This window comes from Suncus etruscus, chromosome 3 (assembly GCF_024139225.1).
Source record: "Suncus etruscus isolate mSunEtr1 chromosome 3, mSunEtr1.pri.cur, whole genome shotgun sequence".
In the NCBI taxonomy this organism is placed as follows: Eukaryota; Metazoa; Chordata; class Mammalia; order Eulipotyphla; family Soricidae; genus Suncus; species Suncus etruscus.
In genome coordinates this window covers 70,155,718-70,175,456 of record NC_064850.1, presented here as the reverse complement: position 1 = coordinate 70,175,456, position 19,739 = coordinate 70,155,718, and the positions used below count along the sequence as shown (strand labels likewise).

Below are 19,739 nucleotides of genomic sequence, written 5' to 3'. Positions count from 1 at the left end.
ATTTAGGAGAAAATTGGGAAAAGACTTTGGAAATGGCACTAGCAGCTTTTGATGGGAAGGATCAGAGGGTCCCTCTCTCTGCAGACAAGCCTAAGATGGAGTGAGACAATAGGGAGATTAGGACTAACAGTCAAATGTGTTTCTTTTAATATAAATTACTTTATTTAAACATCATGTATCACAGCTTTGACATAGTTAATCACAATACATTTGTTTCCAGGTGTAATTATTATAAAGGAAAAAAGAAAGGAAAGAGAGATAAAGAAAAAAGCACAAGAAAACTATTGTATCTCTCAATGATGTCATTTAATCATTGCCAGAAGTTTTAGCAAGCCTTTTAGTTGCTGATATAGGAAAAACTAATTTTTTAATTTTTTTCTCATAAGTTTTCAATTCTTTGGGATTCTCAATATTTCTTATGTTTATAGTTAGGAATTAATAAAATTTTTATACTGGACATAATTGTGACTAGATAATAGTAGACATTATCTCATCACAATGAAAATGAAATAGTTAAAGGTTGCTTAAGAAAATAAAATTGGGTATTTTTTCCTCTTAAACTTTTTTTGGGGGGAGGTCACACCTGCAGCGCTCAGGGGTTCCTCCTGGCAGGCATGGGGGAACCGTATGGGATGCCGGGATTCAAACCACCGTCCTTCTTTATGCAAGGCAGACGGTCTACCTCCATGCTATCTCTCCGGTCCCCTCCTCTTAAAATTTTTTTTTTTTTTTTTTTTTTTTTTTTTTTTGGTTTTTGGGCCACACCCGGTAACGCGCAGGGGTTACTCCTGGCTATGCGCTCAGAAGTCGCTCCTGGCTTGGGGGACCATATGGGACACCGGGGGATCGAACCGCGGTCCGTCTCCTAGGCTAGCGCAGGTAAGGCAGGCACCTTACCTCCAGCGCCACCGCCCGGCCCCTCCTCTTAAACTTTTAATGAAGGAATATTGTAAGCCGGAATTGATAGAATTATATTATTAAAGTTTGTTTTGTTTTGGGGCCATACCTAGAGGTGGTCAGTTTATACTCTTTAGCCGTGTGCTCAGATATCACTCCTGCCAGTGTGTCAGAGACCATAAGGGGTTCCAGGGATTAAACCCAGGTTGGCCACATGCAAAACAAAGCAATCTCCCTGCCCACTGTATCTATTTCTCTGAACCCACTCAGAATTATACTAATTCTAAAGTACTTTTTTTCTCCTCAGGAAGTAGTTCTGAAAGATGGAAGAATTGAAAGATTAAAGTTAGAACTTGAAAGGAAAGATGTTGAAATCCAGAAGCTGAAAAATGTGATTACTCAGTGGGAGGTTTGTATTTGTTTACTGTTATAACTTAAAATAATTTTCTAATTTTCAATAATTCTATGAATTTCTGTATTTTCATTTTTTTCTTATAAAAATATGTTTAATTCTCGAAATAATGTTTTGCTATTTAGGTTTTTCATGCGTATAAAATCTAAATGATAGTGTTTACATGTTATAATTTTTTTGTTGTTGTTTTTTTTGGGCCACACCCATTTGATGCTCAGGGATTACTCCCGGCTAAGCGCTCAGAAATTGCCCCTGGCTTGGGGGACCATATGGGATACTGGGGAATTGAACCGTGGTCCTTCCTTGGCTAGCGCTTGCAAGGCAGACACCTTACCTCTAGCACCACCTCGCTGGCCCCTATATGTTATATTCTTATTTTGATTTTTGGAATGACCACATTGATGGTCAAAAGCTTGGAGGTTACTCCTTGCTCTGTGCTTTGTGGAAAGTTGGTGCTTGAGGGACCATAAATTGTTGACTATTGAGCTGACACCTCCCATATGCACAGCATATACTTAACCAATGAGTATCTCTCCCAGCCAGTAATTTTTTAATGACTAAATGCATATAAATTAAATTTATCATTCTAACCATCTTTAAATTTGTATTTTACTTAAATTAAGTGCTATCCCAATGTTATGTAACCATCACCACAATATATTTTCAGAGTTTTTTCAGCAGCCCAGATAAAAACAAATTCTACCTATTAAGCAATTGTGTATTGCCTGCGGCCCCTCGATAATCTCGATAATTTTTAAATTGATTCTAGTTAATTTATGTAAGGTAGAGCTATTTTCCTGTGTACCTCTTATTTTACTGAATAATGCTTTCTGGGTTTCTCCATGCTTTTGCTTGTATTAGGCTTTTAACTCTAGTATAGGTAAATAATATTCTACATTTTGTTTATTCATCCATTGATGGCCACTAATGTTATTTCCACTTTTGGGAAATTGCTTCTTACTAACACTGTTGAACAGGTATCTCGAATTACTACTATTGATTCTTAGTTTTGATCCGGAGGCTGAAGAGCACCTGGGCCATTCTTGGCAACACTTGGCCAACCAGGCCACATAGTCCAATGCCAGGAGCCTCGAGATGAACTGATACTCTGGCCTCATTGAAAGAAATCACCAGGACACCCTAAAATGCTTGGGGTGGTCTCTAAGACTACACCGAACATTGCTGGGTATCCATGTGGAGAGGTGATTGAACTGGGACACTCTTAAATGCAGAGCACAGACCTCTGTTGTAAAATGGATACCCATTCCGTATTTCCAGACCTAGGAAAGCTGGTCTGAAGCAGGATTGCATGCAAATTATAAACCAAACCAGTCAGTGGAGAGTCATGGAGTCATTGGCTTCTCACCTATGGTCTTTCTGGATCCACCAAAACTGAAACCTCTCTTTATTCTATGTACAAATTCAACCAGGAAGAGGAGGGTCAAGTGAAATTCAGGTGGACTTTTACAAGTCAAAAAACTTGATGAAAATAAAGAGGAAGTTGGGAATGCCTTTGCCCTGGGCAAATGCAGAGTGTAAACTAACAATTTACCCTTTTCTGTTGAAAAAATTGAGAATGGCTACAAGTCTTGTTCTATTCTCCACTAGAGGCAGGGAACCAGAAAGGTGCTAGAGGCTGTTAATTTGCATGAACATGGTAAAAGCTGGGAAAATAGAAACAAAAAAAAAGCCCTTTAGCAGCAATTAAGGTGGTGAGGAAATTTTCTAATTCCTATAATCACTGCTGGTGATTGTAGACTTGGATGTAAAAGCACCATAAGTTAGATTGTGCATACAATATTCTCAAAACAATCAACTTTTCCAAATCCTTTCTTAAGCATGTTCTAGAATATTTTTCATAGACTTCTTTGAATATAAACATTACAGAGGTCTCAAACTCGCGACCCGAAAGTGGCCCTCCGTACAACATTTTGTGGCCCTGCCCTAAAGGAATCTTTTTTGTTTTGTTTTATTTTAGTTGTTTGGGTCACACACCCCAATGTTCAAGGCTTACTACTGACTTTGCACTCAAGGATCACCCTGACTTTGCCTCCTGTGGCCCCAGGTAAATTGAGTTTGAGACCCCTGCATTAGAACCTTTCTTCATATATACTTAATTTGAAAACAAATTCCTTAACATTCTTACAATGAGCACTGTAATATGAACCTAGAGCATTCAAATTTCCATAGATTCCTGTGGACAAATATATTAGAACATTTTTCAAAGATACTTAATTTGAGAATAAGTTGCTAGATGATGTACACAATCATACATCAGAGCAATTGGGAAATATTCACTAGCATAACCAAGAACCAATGCACAGGGTGATGCTCATATGTGATGCTAGTGACTAACCTGAGGTCCTCTTGCATGGAAAGCATGTTCTATGCCCATTGACTCTTTAGACCTCCTTTCTTTAATTGTTTAAGAGAGAGCAAATTATGTTTTCCAGCACTTCATTAATTTCTATTCTCTTCAGTGATTCATTGGGATTTCACATATTCTCCACATCTTGCTTTAATCAGAACCTACCTATTACTTCTTTCTTCACTCCTCTCCTACTAATTTTTAAAAACATCCTTTTTCTGGTGTTGATAACACAGTGGAAAGGCATTTTCCTGGCACACGACTAACACAAGACAGACCCTGGTTCAATTCCAGCATCCTATATTCCAGGCATCCCCGAGCCTGCCAGGAGGAATTTCTTAGCACAGAACCAGGAGTAACCCCTGAGCACCTCCAGGTGTGACCCAAAAACAAAAACAAATCCTTTTTCTTTTGATACATTTGTTTAATGTCTACAGTAAACCAGGTAATAGTGTTCTAGGTCCTGTATATGTAATAATTTAAAAAAGCCGGGCCCGGAGAGATAGCACAGCAGTGTTTGCCTTGCAAGCAGCCGATCCAGGACCTAAGGTGGTTGGTTCGAATCCTGGTGTCCCATATGGTCCCCCGTGCCTGCCAGGAGCTATTTCTGAGCAGACAGCCAGGAGTAACCCTGAGCACGCTGGGTGTGGCCCAAAAACCAAATAAATAAATAAATAAATAAATAAATTTAAAAAGCCTAAGTTTCAGCCTCATTGGTTATTTACTATACTTCCCTTCCTCCTATACTCATGTCTTTATCCCTCTAAAAATTAGCCCTAATAAAACATTGTACCCATAAAACATAAATATTTACTCTTGTAAACCATTATTACCTCTTAAAGATAAAAATCATTTCTGCTAAAATCTTTCTGGACTATATCCACCTTCCTCTGTTTCTTAGGCTTTTTTTTTTACACTGTATTTTCCTCTTTTTTTCTTTAATTACTTAACGTATGGTATGCATAGTGAATATAAAGAGACTGGTAGTCAGAGGGGAAGATAAACATTTAAATGTTCAAAGCAGACTATAAGTTTAAGTGCTTCAGAAATACAGAAACAGGAATTAATCAGTTATTGCTCTTGAAATTGGTAAAGATTTCATTGAAAAAAAAATTTTTTTTTGGTTTTTGGGCCATACCTGGTGACACTCAGGGGTTACTCCTAGCTATGCACTCAGAAGTCACTCCTGGCTTGAGGGACCATCTGGGACAATACTTTTTGCAAGACATATTAATTTAACTAAGTCAGAATACATTAAGTTTATTCTATAAGAAATATTTCTGGGGGCTGGAGTGATAGTTCAGCAGATAGGTCATTTTGCCTTACATATGGCTAACCCAGGTTTAATCTCCAGCATTTTCTATGGTCCTTCAAGCACCACAAAAACTAATTTCTGAGTGCAGAGCCAGGAGTAACTCAAGCATTGCCAGGTGTGGTCCAACTCCCCCCCCAAAATTGAAGTTTTTCTTATTTATGTTCATGTATGTATACATGTTGAGAGAGATAATATGTTCAATTTTGAAATGTTCTGTTTTTCTCTGCTCATGTTTTAGACAATCATTGAATGTGTTATTACTTACATTTATTAATTATTAAATACTTGTAAATAATTCAGAATATATCGTGTTACATAAGTAGAGTATGTAGAGTAGAGGAAAAGATATAGACTGTGGATGTAAATATGAAAATACAGTTCCTCTTATTTGTAAGTTTAATTTTGTCATTTTTGTTGTTAAATACATTATTTGGAAAAGAAATTGAGAAACATTTCCAAGATATTTTGACATATTATTTATGCCTCCCCAAAATTATTATTTAATGAAATGATGTTTTTGACTGTATTGTGAAAGCTAACCTTTAGGGACTTAAGGGGTAGATCAGCAGGTAGAGTTCTTGCTTTGCATGTGGCCCAACCTGGATTCAATCCCCAAAATCCCAAATGGCCCTCTGAGTACCAATAGGAGTAATTCCTGAGTGCAGAGCCAAGAGTAAGTCTTGAGCACTGCTGGGTGTGGCCCTCAAAACAACAAAATTTGTCACTCCTTACATGTATACTTAAATTTGAGTAATGTTAAAATTTCATTTCTTCGTCACCTTTGTCACATAACAAATACAGGAAGTTGTTTTCTTTGGGAGGGGCATGCCCGGTTATGCTCAGGGGTTACTCCTGGCTATGCACTCAGAAATCACTCCCGGCCCGAGGGACCATATTGTACACCAGGGATCAAACCAAGGTCGGTCCTAGATTGGCCATGTACAAGGCAAACGCCCTACTGCTGTGCTATCGCTCCAGCCCCATATAGGAAATGTTTTTGAATAGGGCTTGCTCTTCAAACCCTTGAACATATATATCTTGCCTGATTGTCTCTGCCTTTCTTTACTTGTCTCTTTTTCTTTGCTTATTTTTAGTTTGGAAAGTAAGAAGTAGCACAGATAAACAATATCCAGTATTAGGGAGATAAGATGACCTAGCATTTACATGCATAGTTCTTTTATTCTGGCTTTATCCAGGTACCAGCTACCACCACTAGGGATTCTACCCACCCGCTGCATAGTAGCACTACTTAATAAAGGAGAAAAATCAAAACAGGTATTTTGGAAGAAAATGAAGTGTACAATAACAGGTTGATTAAATATGTATCAATGGAGTTATACATACACACAAACTACTCATGCATTTCACAAAAATATTTACCCTTCACTGTTAAGCACATACTTCCTCTCTCACCTAACATCCTTCTAAGTAAGTTTCAGTTAAAACTACCTTGTTTCACACACACACACACACACACACACACACACACACACACACACACACACCTACAGTAATAAAACTTCCTGGTATAGATAAAGAAATTTTTTGGTTAAGAGAGAAGGATAGCTTTATTTGAGAAAACAATGTAAAGGAGTCTAGGAAAAATAAGCATAATCCTGAATTTCCTACACTTTTATCCCTTCTTTTATTTATTTATTTATTTATTTATTTATTTATTTATTTATTGGTTTTTGGACCACACCCGGCAGTGCTCAGAAGTTACTCCTGGCTGTCTGCTCAGAAATAGCTTCTGGCAGGCACGAGGGACCATATGGGACACCAGGATTCGAACCAACCACCTTAGGTCCTGGATCGGCTGCTTGCAAGGCAAACGCCGCTGTGCTATCTCTCCAGGCCCAATTCCTTCTTTATTTTTTAATTACTTGTAATATTGTGCCAGGAATTTAAGTAGTAGTTGTGAGTATATTTTTTGTGAGTATATTTTTAATCTCTAAAGTAATATTTTTGAACTAGTCAAGAATTCATAGTTTCAAAAATTTAAGAATTAAATTACTTTTCTTTGACTATTAGGCAAAATATAAAGAAGTAAAAGCACGAAATACACAGTTACTGAAAATGCTTCAGGAAGGCGAAAGTAAGTGATTTATGTTTTTTTAGAATTAAAAGTTAATATAAAAGTATTTGAAGATAGATTTTTTAAGGTAAGTGATTTCTCAACTCAACACTTAAATATGTGGTTATAAGTAAATAACTAAATAGTAAATAGTAAATAATTGTACCTGAATATGACTGTTCACCTCAAGAAAATCTTGAGATTTCAATTTTATAATTATTTGGTTATATTTATTGGAAAAATAACAATAACATTTCTCAACCTTATTTTTTTATTTTAAGAGGTCTATAATAATTTTAGATTTGCCATCTTCTTCTTGTCCTCTTCATGCTTTTGCTACTACTCTAAAATTTTTTGTTGTTGTTATTTGTTTGTTTTGGGGCCACACCCAATGATGCTCAAGGGTTACTTCTGGCATGGGGGACCATATGGGATGCCTGGGAATCCACCCCAGGTCTGTGCTGGATCAGCCATGTGCAAGGCAAACACCTTACCGCTGCACTATTGCTCTGGCCCCTAAAGTTTTAACAGTAGGTTACCAACAGGAAACCAAGGATACACTAGTAAAAATGTTAAGATTAGTAAATTTGTATAATCATCATTTGCATCTTTGACTATGTATAACTGATAGCTTAAAAGTTCTATGAAAAGTCTTCTACATATAACAAATGGATTTTGATAATAAATGTAATCAAATTGTAAACTAAAAGCAATATATGAAAAAAATCTTAATAGGCAAAATTAAGTATAAAATACAAGTCAAAGTTAGACTCTGGAATTAGAGATCTTGGTTTTTGTACAAATCCTAGGCTGAGGCCTAGGCTAGGAACTTTCCTCATTGGTCCCTTGGTAGGTTCTGTCTCGACCATATTTGTCAAAGTCAGTCTTCTATAGATAGCAATTTTGGTTTTTGCTTAGGGCAAAGGATGACACGTCTCCTGCTTGCATCTTCTTACCATTAGGTGATGAGATGGGGTAGCCTTCTCTTAGCTCAAGTTGTTGCCATTTCCTCATGTCCGGATGTCATGTTAAAACTGGTGCAAGTTGGAGCTGGGATGACATTTATAGTTTCCCCCTGAGGAGTTTGGTTCCTGGTGCTGTTCCTGGGACCTGTGTTGGTTCCATGTCTGGGATCTGGGGTTCTGAGTTGGACAGTCGCTGTCTAATCACATGGAGTCTAAGTTGGGTCTACATGACACATGCTTATTTATGGTGGGAGGTGACCCACATTTTTTAAAAAAGATGGGTTCCTATCCCTAATAGATAAGAGCTTGTTTTTTGCATAATATTTCCCTTTATTTAGAGTGCCTATGCAAAAGGGTATGGTGACATATTATATTGCTGGTGGATTTAGAGGTAAAAATGATAGTCTGCACAATCTCTGTGCCCTGGTTTTGACCTGAGCATTTATCCCAGGCAAGACTTGTAGGTTTTCGTACCAAGAAGAACCAAAACAGGTGAGGTTGGAGAGAGAAAGAGAGAAAAGAAATAATTATATATATCTACATATAGAGATATATATAATAGAAGAAATAAATAAAAATACATTCAAGAAAGGCATTAAAGAAAAAATGCTGTTTATGAGGCTGACTTACTTTGGGGAATAAACAGATTAAGAGGTATTACTATAGAGGTATTAAACACATAAAGGAAATATTTACCATGCCTATGCAAAAAAGGAGAAGGAAGGAACACGACCCTTTTTTTAAAGAAGTTTTGGTCTGGTTTTGTTGTTGTTGTTTTTCTTTTTCCCGTAGCTGATGGTTTTGGTTTTTGGTTTATTCTTTGTTTTTTCTTTTTGTAATTTTGTTGTTACTCCCTCATTGTATTTTGTTTTTGTTTTGTTTTGTTTTGCTACCTTTTTCTTCTTTTTTTCCCTTCTTCTGAATGGATATTTATAACACCTAGACAGACTCCTCCTACTTGTTCTCTTTTTTGTTTGCCGTCCTCTTCCACCATGGTACCAAGACCAGACAGTCGAATGTTCATTTGGTGGAAATAAAAACTGATCAGACATGAATACCAAATTCAAAGTCAACAACAACAGAATTGATACCCAATCTACAACAAGCTGTACAAGGGGGAAACAGTTCCACTAACATTATGGGGGTAAAGGAGGGAGATGTGGGATGCATGCTGGGAATAGGGGTGGAGGGAGGACAACACTGGTGGTGGGAATGCCCCTCATTCATTGTCACTATGTGCCTCAAATATTACTGTGAAAGAATTGTAATTCACTTCGACCACAATAAAAAAAAAGGAAAAAATACAAGTCAGTGTTAATATTTATGAAAAATAAAATTTTGAGCCACACCCAGTGGGGCTCAGGGTTTACTCCTAGCTCTTCACTCAGAAATCTCTCCTGGTAGGCTTGGGGACTGTATGGGATGCCGGGAATCAAACCCAGATCTGTTCTGGGTTGGCCATGTGCAAGGCAAATGCCCTACCATTATGCTATGGCTCTGGCCCTGAAAATTCTACTTACAGTTTTCTGTGTTTTAAGAACTTCTGACACTCATCTTGAAAATAAAACAAATGTGTCATCAAAAATAGTTTCAATATCTGGAAAACTAGAATAGAGGTACTTCCTTTGCATGCATCTACCCCTAGATTTGCTTCCTCATACTCCCTCATATTCCCTGTTCAGCCAGGAATGACTTCTGGGTACACACCAGGATAAGGCCAAAGCTCTGCCAAATGTAGCCAATAATAAATAAATAAATAAATAAATAAATAAATAAATAAATAAATAAATAAATAAATAAAAGGTTTCATGGAAGCAGGTTTCTGCAAGGGATAAGAATATGAGTGAAGGGCCCGAAGAGATAGCACAGCGATGTTTGCCTTGCAAGCAGCCAATCCAGGACCAAAGGTGGTTGGTTCAAATCCCGGTGTCCCATATGGTTCCCCGTGCCTTCCAGGAGCTATTTCTGAGCAGACAGCCAGGAGTAATCCCTGAGCACCACCGGGTGTAGCCCATAAACCAAAAAAAAAAAAAAACCAATATGAGTGAAATCTAGAAATCATGTCCAACCGATAACTGTACTAGTTTTATAATATAATGCTATTTTACAACTTAACCATAGTGAAATAAAAATTAAAGAATAGAGACTGGAGCACAGTGGGTAGATTGTTTGCCTTGCATGTGGCCGACCCAGATTCAATCACCAGCATCCCATATGGTCCCCCGAATCTGCCAGGAATAATTCATCAGCACAAGAGCCAGGAGTAACCCCTGGGCACCACTGGGTATGGCACAAAAATTTGAAGAATGATAGGAATTTGTTTTTATAAGAGTGGGGCTCCCAAAATGAAATGCTCACAGGTTCCATGGTTCCTGGCAATACTTGGAAACTGGCCTGCAGTTCAATACTAGAACCTGAGAATGTAGAGCTGTTCAGACTCTGTGGTGATGGGATGGTGTTTAGGGCCAAGCATTGGATTAGGTGAAAAAAGCATACAACCCCTCTCTTATCTTCCCAGCTCCAGGGAAAGATGATTTCTTGAGAATTACATGTAAGCATTCTGAAATTATTTTTGTTTTCTGATTTTGGGCCACACCTGGCAGTACTTAGTACTCACTCCTGGTTTTGCACTCAGGGATCACTCCTGATGGGAATTAAAGGATCAAAATGGTTGCTAGGGATCAAACCCAGATTGGCAACATGCAAGAGAAGTACTCTATGTGCTGTACTATCCCTCCAACCCCTGAAATTAATTTAGATTTGTAGTATGATTGAGTGCCAGGTGGATCATTTAATGAATAAAATTATGAAAATAAAAGTTTTTAAGATATACCTCTAATTGAAGAAATTAGAATATCATTGTTTTGTAAATATGTAAAATAATTACAAAGAAAACTTGTGGAAAAACGAGAATGTTAATTGATAAAAGCTTTATTTCAAAAAAATCAGTAGTTAAAAATATTAGTGTTCATATACTATACCATAATAATCCAGATTACAATATTTTGTATGAGACCATTACAAGAAAATTACCTTTAGCACAGTTAACTATATATAATGACACTTAAACATTAATACAATAGATGTGGAACATTACCTTGAAGACAACCTGAAGTTTGTAGAGGAACCTTCAGGAGGATTGCAATTTGTTACTGTTATGTTACTGAAGGATGTAAAGTTTATATGATTCTTAAGAAGCACATAGTGAGGGGCCGGCGCCCAAGCGCTAGCCAAGGAAAGATCACGACCATGGTTCGATCCCCCGGCGTCCCATATGGTCCCCCCAAGCCAGGGGCGATTCTGAGTGCTTAGCCAGGAGTAACCCCTGAGCATCAAATGGGTGTGGCCCGAAAAAAAAAAAAAAAGAAGCACATAGTAAATGGAGGAAAACAATAGCTGTGTGAGAAAGTTCAGTTTTCTGTTATGAAATTGTGCTTAAGTAAATGCTGTTTTTCTTGTATTCAGATTGTTTCCTTTATACCAGTTATGTTGAAACAAATTGATGTTTTCAAAACAAGTTTTATAATAGGTAGAACTGATATAATTGTTATATTTAACATTTTCATTAAAAATCACTGCTTCTCAGTGAGTCTGTAATTTGGGGAATGAAGAAATAGGAAGTTTAATTTGTGTGTTCCCAGATTGTGAAAAGACTAGTTTAATTTTTGATAATTGTATTTTCACTTTATGGCATAACGTGACAAAATTAAAATCTAATCAGAATGCAAGAGTTGTAGCATTCTGATGCTATCTTAATATAACTGAAGGTTTTCTTTTTTAATAATTTTATTAGTGTTTTATCTCTTTGGTCACTCTCTTTTTTCAAAATTGAGAAATATTTTTTATGTATTAGCCATTACCATGAGTTAACAAAATTGTTGGCTGTGTGAAAGATTTTTAAAATTTAGGAAATGATCTCGTGTTTCCCAATTCCTGATAAATTCTAAGAGACTGTTCATAGTATCTGACTAATGATGATCCTATGATCTACATTTGGCACTCTATTAGTATGAAGTATTATAAAAAATAATTTTGTTGGCCTTTTACGATACTTACCTGGCAATTTTAACAAAGCAAAATAACCAAAAGCACTCTACACTGTTTTTATTTGTGTTATTTATTATATTTATTTACTTATTTATTTTCAGAGGTCCCAGCTAGTGTCTAGGGTGCCCTAGAGTCACTCCCTGTGATACCTGTCCCTGGCTAAGTGCTAGGGCACATAGGTGCAGTGCTGATTGGGTCCTATGGTTCTGGTAAACACAAAGGTTATCCTGTGGTGGTTCCACCAATACTAGTTAGGAAGCCATATGGTGCCAGGGAACAAACTAACTACAATACTCTATCTTGCCGTTTGTTTTTAAGACAGGTCAAAATATTAATTTAAAAAAATTTTTTTAAAAATTAAAAAAATATATTAATTTAAAGTATTTTCTTGTGTGAATTTAAAATTTTTCTCCTGTTCTTATGTTGTTTAGTGAGAGTGAAAAAAATCTTATCAGAGTATGTACAGCTATTAAGAAAAGCTTCTCTGTTAATATAACAACCAAAATTTATCTATGAAAACTAAGAGCTATATAGGCTCAAGAAACAGATTTATTAAATCGGATAATCATTGTTTGATTACCTGTCTTGGTTCAGTAAACCACTATTAAGGTTTTTGAGTGAAAAAAAGTGATTTTTCCTTTTTTTTTTTTTTTTTGCTGGCAGTGAAAGATAAAGCAGAAATACTTCTGCAAGTTGATGAATCACAAAGTATCAAGAATGAGCTAACTATACAGGTAAGAAAAACTGGAATATACTGAAATTTCTTAAACTATTCTTTTTAGTCCTGAATTATGAAACTTGACTAAACAAAAATATATCTCATCAACATTTCAGGGAAGTGATACAAATTTGATAATACTTAATGATTATATTAATCAGTGTTTTACTATAATTGAAACACTATGAATAGTATTTTACTAGTAAATGAAAATTCTGTTTCATATGTAAGGAAAGGAGGCATGTCCTGATGAATGAGAGAAAGGAAAAGTTGTATTTTATTTATTATAAAGCTTATTTGAATAATTGTATGTAAATAAAGCTTATTTTATAGTTATTTGAATACAGAAATAGATAAGGTAGGTAGAACTTCCTTTGTTCACCTTATTAATCTTGACCTAATTTTCTGTCCTCTTCCCATTTGTCCTATCTATCTTTAACATACAGCTGAGAAAAATGTTTAATTGAAAATGTGAGGGATTTTTCATATTATCATGGTTCCCCTAGTAGTCAAAATTTTTCGTTGTGAATCGAATGTTAAGAATTATGGATTGGGGTTTAGCTTAATGTTAGATCCTTTCACTGCATTTGTAAGGTTCTGAAACATAAAAAGATTACCTCAAAAATGACAACAAAGTCTTTTTTACTGACTGATTATAGGTGACTTCACTTCATGCTGCATTAGAACAAGAAAGATCTAAAGTGAAAGTATTACAAGCAGAATTAGCCAAATACCAGGTATGTTTTTGTAATTTTGGTTTTATGGGGAGAAAGGTCACACTCAGCAGTGTTCAGAGGTTACTCCTGGCTCTGCTCTTAAGGAATAACTCCTGTTGGGCTTGGGGGCCCATATGGGGTTTTAGAATTGAATGCATATGGAACATGTGCAAGATAAATACCTATCCACTGTACTGTCGCTCAGACCCCTTTTATTATTTTTTTCAGACCCCTTTTATAATTTTGAGTGTTTTCATCATAAATAAAGACATTTGGGTTATATACTCTAATAATAAATGCACTCTTATTCTAGGTCCAGATTTATTCGTCATATATTTTATTTTTGTTTGGGGACCATTGTTGATAATTCACAGGGCTTACTCCTGACTTTGCACTCAGGATCTGCTCCTGGATGCACTCCAGGAACCATATGGGACACCTTCGATTGAACCTGGTTTGGCTGCATGCAAGGCAAATGCCCTATCCATTGTACTATCTGGCTCCTCATCAAACATTTTAATAAACATTTTTGTTACTAGTTATATATTTATAAATAATTTTTATTGTGGCCAAAGTGAATTATGAATCTTTCACAGTAATATTTAAGGTACATAAGTGAGTCAAGGGCATTCCCACCACCAGTGTTGTCCTCCCTCCACTCCTGTTCCCAGCCTGCATCTCATATCTCCCTCATTTGCCTCCTGGACTGCTATTTTAACTGCTCCCCTCTGTGTACAGCTTGTAAAGATTGGGTATGTATTTTTATTAATAAGATATTAATCATATTTTAATCTGAAGTAATTAAGAAAATGCTACTCTACAGATGATATGGCATCCATATCACCATCCATATATCTAGATAAATATTATTTGTATGTACTGATGTATATTTGTCTAAATCATACTACATTAAAATACATGAATTAATTGAAAAGCGTTTGCAGCTCATCATCAGTCCTATAAGAATTTCCCTTATCTGGGACACTCTGTCTTTTTAAAAATCTTATTAAAAGGCTAGAGCCATAGTACAGCACATAGGGCATTTGCCTTCTACATGATCAACCTGAGTTTGATCCCTGGGATCCCATATGATCCCCCAACCACCAACCACCACCAGGAGTAGTTTCTGAGTACAGAACCAGGAGTAAACCCCTGAGCACTACTGGGTGTGAACCCCAAAACAAAAACCTTATTAAAAAACAAGGGAAGATATTTAAGCTGTGAAACATTGGAGCCTATGTATAATAAACCTTGAAGAAAACTTTTTCATCAATTAATTTTCCTGCATTCAGAAATCCTGTTCTTAATAAATGGCATTATGTATCACAGATCACTCATCCTTTTTCTATAAATGAATCTTAGCAAAACATTTATACAGTTGAGAGTAACAGCTTTCTTCTGTTTGATATTGGAAGTGAGAGTGGGTTGGGCCACACCCAGCAGTACTTAAAGTAACACTTGGTTCTGTGTCCCGGGATAGCACTCCTTGTATTCAGGGGCATCACCTGAGATGCCAGAGTGATCCTGGGTTATCTTTTGCAAGGCCAGCATCTATATTTGACATTTTTTAAATGTGATTGATATAGAAATATTTTTTTGTTTTAGGGTTTCTGGGCCACACCCAGTGGCACTGAGGAGTTACTCCTGGCTCTAAACTCAAAAATTACTCCTGGCAGGCTTAGTGGACCATATGGGATACTGGAGATTAACTGCAGGTCAGCCACGTACAAGGAAAAGACCCTACCTGCTATGCTATGACTCAGGGTCCCAGATATAGAAATGTTTTGATTAAGAGTGAGGCTAAGGAGGCCAAAGCAATAGATTAATAGTTAGGATATTTTCCTTACACACGGCTGACCTGAGTTCGATCCCCTGCATCCCATATGGTCCCCAAATTAGACAGGAGTGATTTCTGAGTGCATAGCCAGGAATAACCCCTGAGCACCACTGGGTGTGCCCCCCCAAAAAAAAACAAAAAAGTAAGGCTAGGGGTCAAATGATAGTACAATATCCATATCACCATCTTTGTATCTAGATAAGTGTTATTTGTATACACTGAGGTATATGTGTCTAAATCTAGTACATGATAATTAAAAAGTATTTATAACTCAACAGTCCTGGAAGAAATAACCTTAATTGGGTGGCACTGTGTCTTTTAAAAAAAAATTTAAGGGGCCAGAGCCATACCTTGCACCTCGTCCACCTGGGTTTGATCCCTGGTATCCCATAAGGTCCCCAGCCTACAAGAAGTAATTTCTGAGTACAAGGCCAGTAGTAACCCCAGAGCACTGCTGGATGTGGACAAAAAAAAGTGAGGCTAAAGGCAGCAGAATGGTAGAAGTTGCCACATTATTGATTAGGTTATCTTTAAGCCTCTGCTTTAAAAAATGTACTTCTGCAGACAAGAAAATTCTAAATTTTGCTGTCACCAGTTTTTAATTTATTATTTGAATTCTTATACTTATTTTATTTTCTTATATTACACTTTTTATATAAAATATTTATTATTTTATACTTCTGATAATCATAAATAAATAACTTCAGGACAAAGTTTACTTTTGGGGAAATTTTTTTGTTTTTTTGGGCCATACCCTGTGACGCTCAGGTTACTTCTGGCTATGCGCTCAGAAATCGCTTCTGGCTCAGGAGACCATATCGGACGGCAGGGGATTGAATCAAGGTCTGTCTAGATTGTCTGTGTGCAAGGCAAACTCCCACTGTGCTATCACTCTGGCCCCATGGGAAATATTTTTGAAAAAATTTTGAAATACTACATAAGTGATTCATATATAGCAAAGTCAACTAAATATGAGTGCCATTACCTAATTTATATAAATATGAGTGCCATTACCTAATTTATAGAGGAAAAATATAAGGTACAGAAAGACATTTCAATATAGTTAAAATGAAAGGTAAAATATCTGTGAATAATACTTCCCATTTAAAAGTAACTTTATACTTTTAATACAAAGAAAGAGTATTTTCTTCATAAATCAGAAAATGACAGAAAATGTAATAAGTAGCCTAAAACATTTCATGTATTTTAAGTTTCCTTTTTCTTTGACTTTTATAATTTAAAAATTATAGTATATCTGGGGTAAAATAAACACATATTTCTATAAATGTATATCATTAGCAATATTAAAAGTTTAACCTACTTTTTTTTGTGTGTGTGTGTGTGGTTTTTGGGTCACACCCGGCAGTGCTCAGGGGAAATTCCTTGCTCCATGCTCAGAAATTGCTCCTGGCAGACACGGGGGACCATATGGGAAGCCGGATTCAAACTGATGACTTTCTGCATGAAAGGCAAACGCCTTACCTCCATGCTATCTCTCCGGCCCCTTAACCTACTTTTTAACTCGCTGATTTAGCAAACCAGATTCCTAATGCTGTCTGATATGAATAAAGCTAGACAAAACTTGAATTAGAAAATAAAATACTGGAATCAGATATAGCACAGAAGTCGGGCCGGGCGGTGGCGCTGGAGGTAAGGTGCCTGCCTTACCTGCGCTAGCCTAGGAGACGGACCTCGGTTCGATCCCCCGGCGTCCCATATGGTCCCCCAAGCCAGGAGCGACTTCTGAGCGCATAGCCAGGAGTAACCCCTGAGCGTTACCGGGTGTGGCCCAAAAACCAAAAAAAAAAAAAGATATAGCACAGAAGTAACAAGGCGTTTTGCCTTGCACTCGGTCATCACAGGTCGGAGCCCGGTCATCACAGGTCGGAGCCCGTTTCGAATCCAGGCATCCCATATGGTCCCCGAGCCTGCCAGGAGTGAAATCTGAGTGTGTAGAGCCAGGAGTAACCCCTGAGCTTTGCCAGATGTGACCCAAAACAAAACCATAAAACAGAAAACCTTTAAATTAGAAATTTAATTATCCAAATTAATTTTAACCTAATTGACAGATGTGTTGACCATATTGATATAATTATTAGTATCAATTTTTTTTGTTTTGTTTTTGGGCCACACCCAGCATGCTCGGGGCTATTTTTAGCACTGTAGTCAGTGCTTGGGGGACCATGTTGGATGCCAGGGATCAAATCCAGGTTAGCCTCCTGCAAGGCAAGAACCCTACCTGTTTTGCTATTTCTCCAGCTTTGATTAGACTATTTTTTGTTTTTAAAAAATGTACCGGGAGGGGCCAGAATGGCGATGCAGCTGTAGGGTGTTTGCCTTGCATGCCACTGACCTAGGACGGACCTCGGTTTAATTTACCAATGTCCCATATGGTCCCCCAAGCCAGGAGTGATTTCTGAGCACAAAGCCAGGAGTAACCCGAGTGTCACCAGGTGTAGCCCAAAAAACAAATAAACAGAAAAATCCCTGGACAATGGTGGAGGATATAGTGCTGTAATGTTTTGTGTATGAAATCCTACAATGAGCCCTTTTGTAAATCACAGTGCCAGATATTTTAAAATTTTTTGGTGGGGCCACACCCCACAGTGTTCAGGGGTTACTCCCAGCTCTGCTCTCCTGGCAGGCTCGGGGGACCATATGGGATTCTGGGACTTAAACCCAGGTGTGTCCCAGGTCGGCTGCGTGCAAGGCAAATGTCTTACCGCTGTGCTATCTCTCTGGCCCCTAAAATTTTTTTAAAATTAAAAAATAGTTCAGGGACCAGAGTGATAGCACAGCGGTAAGGCTTGCACACATCTGCCTTGCACACATCTGCCCAGGCTGGACCTGAATTCTATCCGCGGTGTCGCATATGGTCCCCTGAGTCAGGAGCAATTTCTGACTGCATAGCGAGGAGTAACCTCTTAGTGTCATGGAGTATGACCAAAAAAAAAATTTTTTTTTAACTCTTGTGGGCCTGAGAGATAGTACGGGGTAAGATGCTTGCCTTGCATGTGACTGACTCCAGCTTGATACATAGAACTCCACCAGGAGCAAACCCTGAGCACAGAACCAGGAATAAGTCTTGAACACTATCAGGTGTGGTCCAAAAACAGAGTATTATGAAACTAAGAGAAAGTCCTGGGGTCAAGGCACTTGCCTTACATGTGGATGACCACCAGGGTTTGATCTCTAGTACCACATATGTCCCTCTGAGCACCACAGAAATGATCCCTAACCACAGAGCCACTGCCAAATTTGGACTCCAAATCTAAACAAATATATTTTGGGGGTTGGGAGGTCAAAGTGCATGCTCTATATGCAGGAGGCCCTGAGTTACAGTTTTCTAAGGATCCCAAGAGCTAACCCTGAGCAGATTTGGGTGTAGCCCCTGATCACTGCTGGCTATGGCTCTCCCAAAATATATGTATATTGGACAGTATAATCGAGCTCTATAAAAATATATTGGCTATGTTATGAAGTGTATGCTAATTATAATAGAAATTTTCTACTGCCTGCTTTAACCATTTGTAAAAAGAGCTATTTAAAGTACTTTAATGATTTTCATCACTAAAAGCACTTAAATGTTGTACATATTTTCTGTAGAGTTAAAAAGACCCTCAGGCTTCCTTCTTATAGGAGACAAAAATTCTATTGTTCTCATGCATGATTAATATGAAAATGCACCCAAGATGGTACTACATGAATAATGGGCCTTGTTTTTCTTTACAGGGTGGCAGAAAAGGGAAACGAAACTCTGAATCTGACCAATGTAGGTGATTACATTAGTCTTTGAGGTCAATACAAAAAATTTAAACTTTCAGGGTTTTTAAAAAAGATGTATATAGTTAATGCTTTGTAACTGCTAGACTGCAGTTTTTGTTCTAGAAATTTAAAAATGTTAGTTCTCTAAGTCTGTAATTTTATGTTCTTTTTGGCTTAAAGTGAAAAAATAGAACTCTAGAAGAATTCAGTGTTTATTGTTTACTATTCTTACATCATATCACTATAGTTTTTCATCAGTCAATAAAATTAATTTACTCTTTCATTAATTTTTGATTTTGTTGTTTCAGAAACAAAATGAAAGTAGTATTGGAGTGGGTAGGGCAGCCTTGCACACAGCTGACCTGGTTTCAATTCTCAGCATTTCATATCGTTCCCTGAGCCTACCAAGAGTAACTCCTGAGTCAGAACCAGGAGTATCCTCTGAAACATGCCAGGTTGGCCCCAAAACAAAAACAAAAACAAGAAAAAAAAAAGTAGTGTTTTTCAAGAAAGCACTAGCATTAATTGGATTGAGTTCAAGTGAATATATTTACTCTGCACTTTCTGCATGTTAAACTCCGTGGGATATACAAGATGAATGAAAATTGGTTGATTCTTTAGAGTA

The 19,739-nt window shown here is 37.2% G+C and overlaps 1 protein-coding gene across 1 annotated transcript in view; it reads left to right on the top strand.

The window, feature by feature from the left end:
• Positions 1 to 19,397, top strand: part of GKAP1 (G kinase anchoring protein 1) — a 73,391-nt gene extending 53,994 nt beyond the window's left edge. The window contains exons 7-11 of the mRNA XM_049770704.1: positions 1,205 to 1,306; positions 7,024 to 7,087; positions 12,742 to 12,812; positions 13,456 to 13,533; positions 19,082 to 19,397. Coding sequence (XP_049626661.1) covers positions 1,205 to 1,306; positions 7,024 to 7,087; positions 12,742 to 12,812; positions 13,456 to 13,533; positions 19,082 to 19,129 — 363 coding nt within the window. The 3' untranslated portion in view covers positions 19,130 to 19,397. The remainder of the gene's footprint in view (positions 1 to 1,204; positions 1,307 to 7,023; positions 7,088 to 12,741; positions 12,813 to 13,455; positions 13,534 to 19,081) is intronic.
• The last annotated feature ends 342 nt before the right edge of the window (positions 19,398 to 19,739 follow it).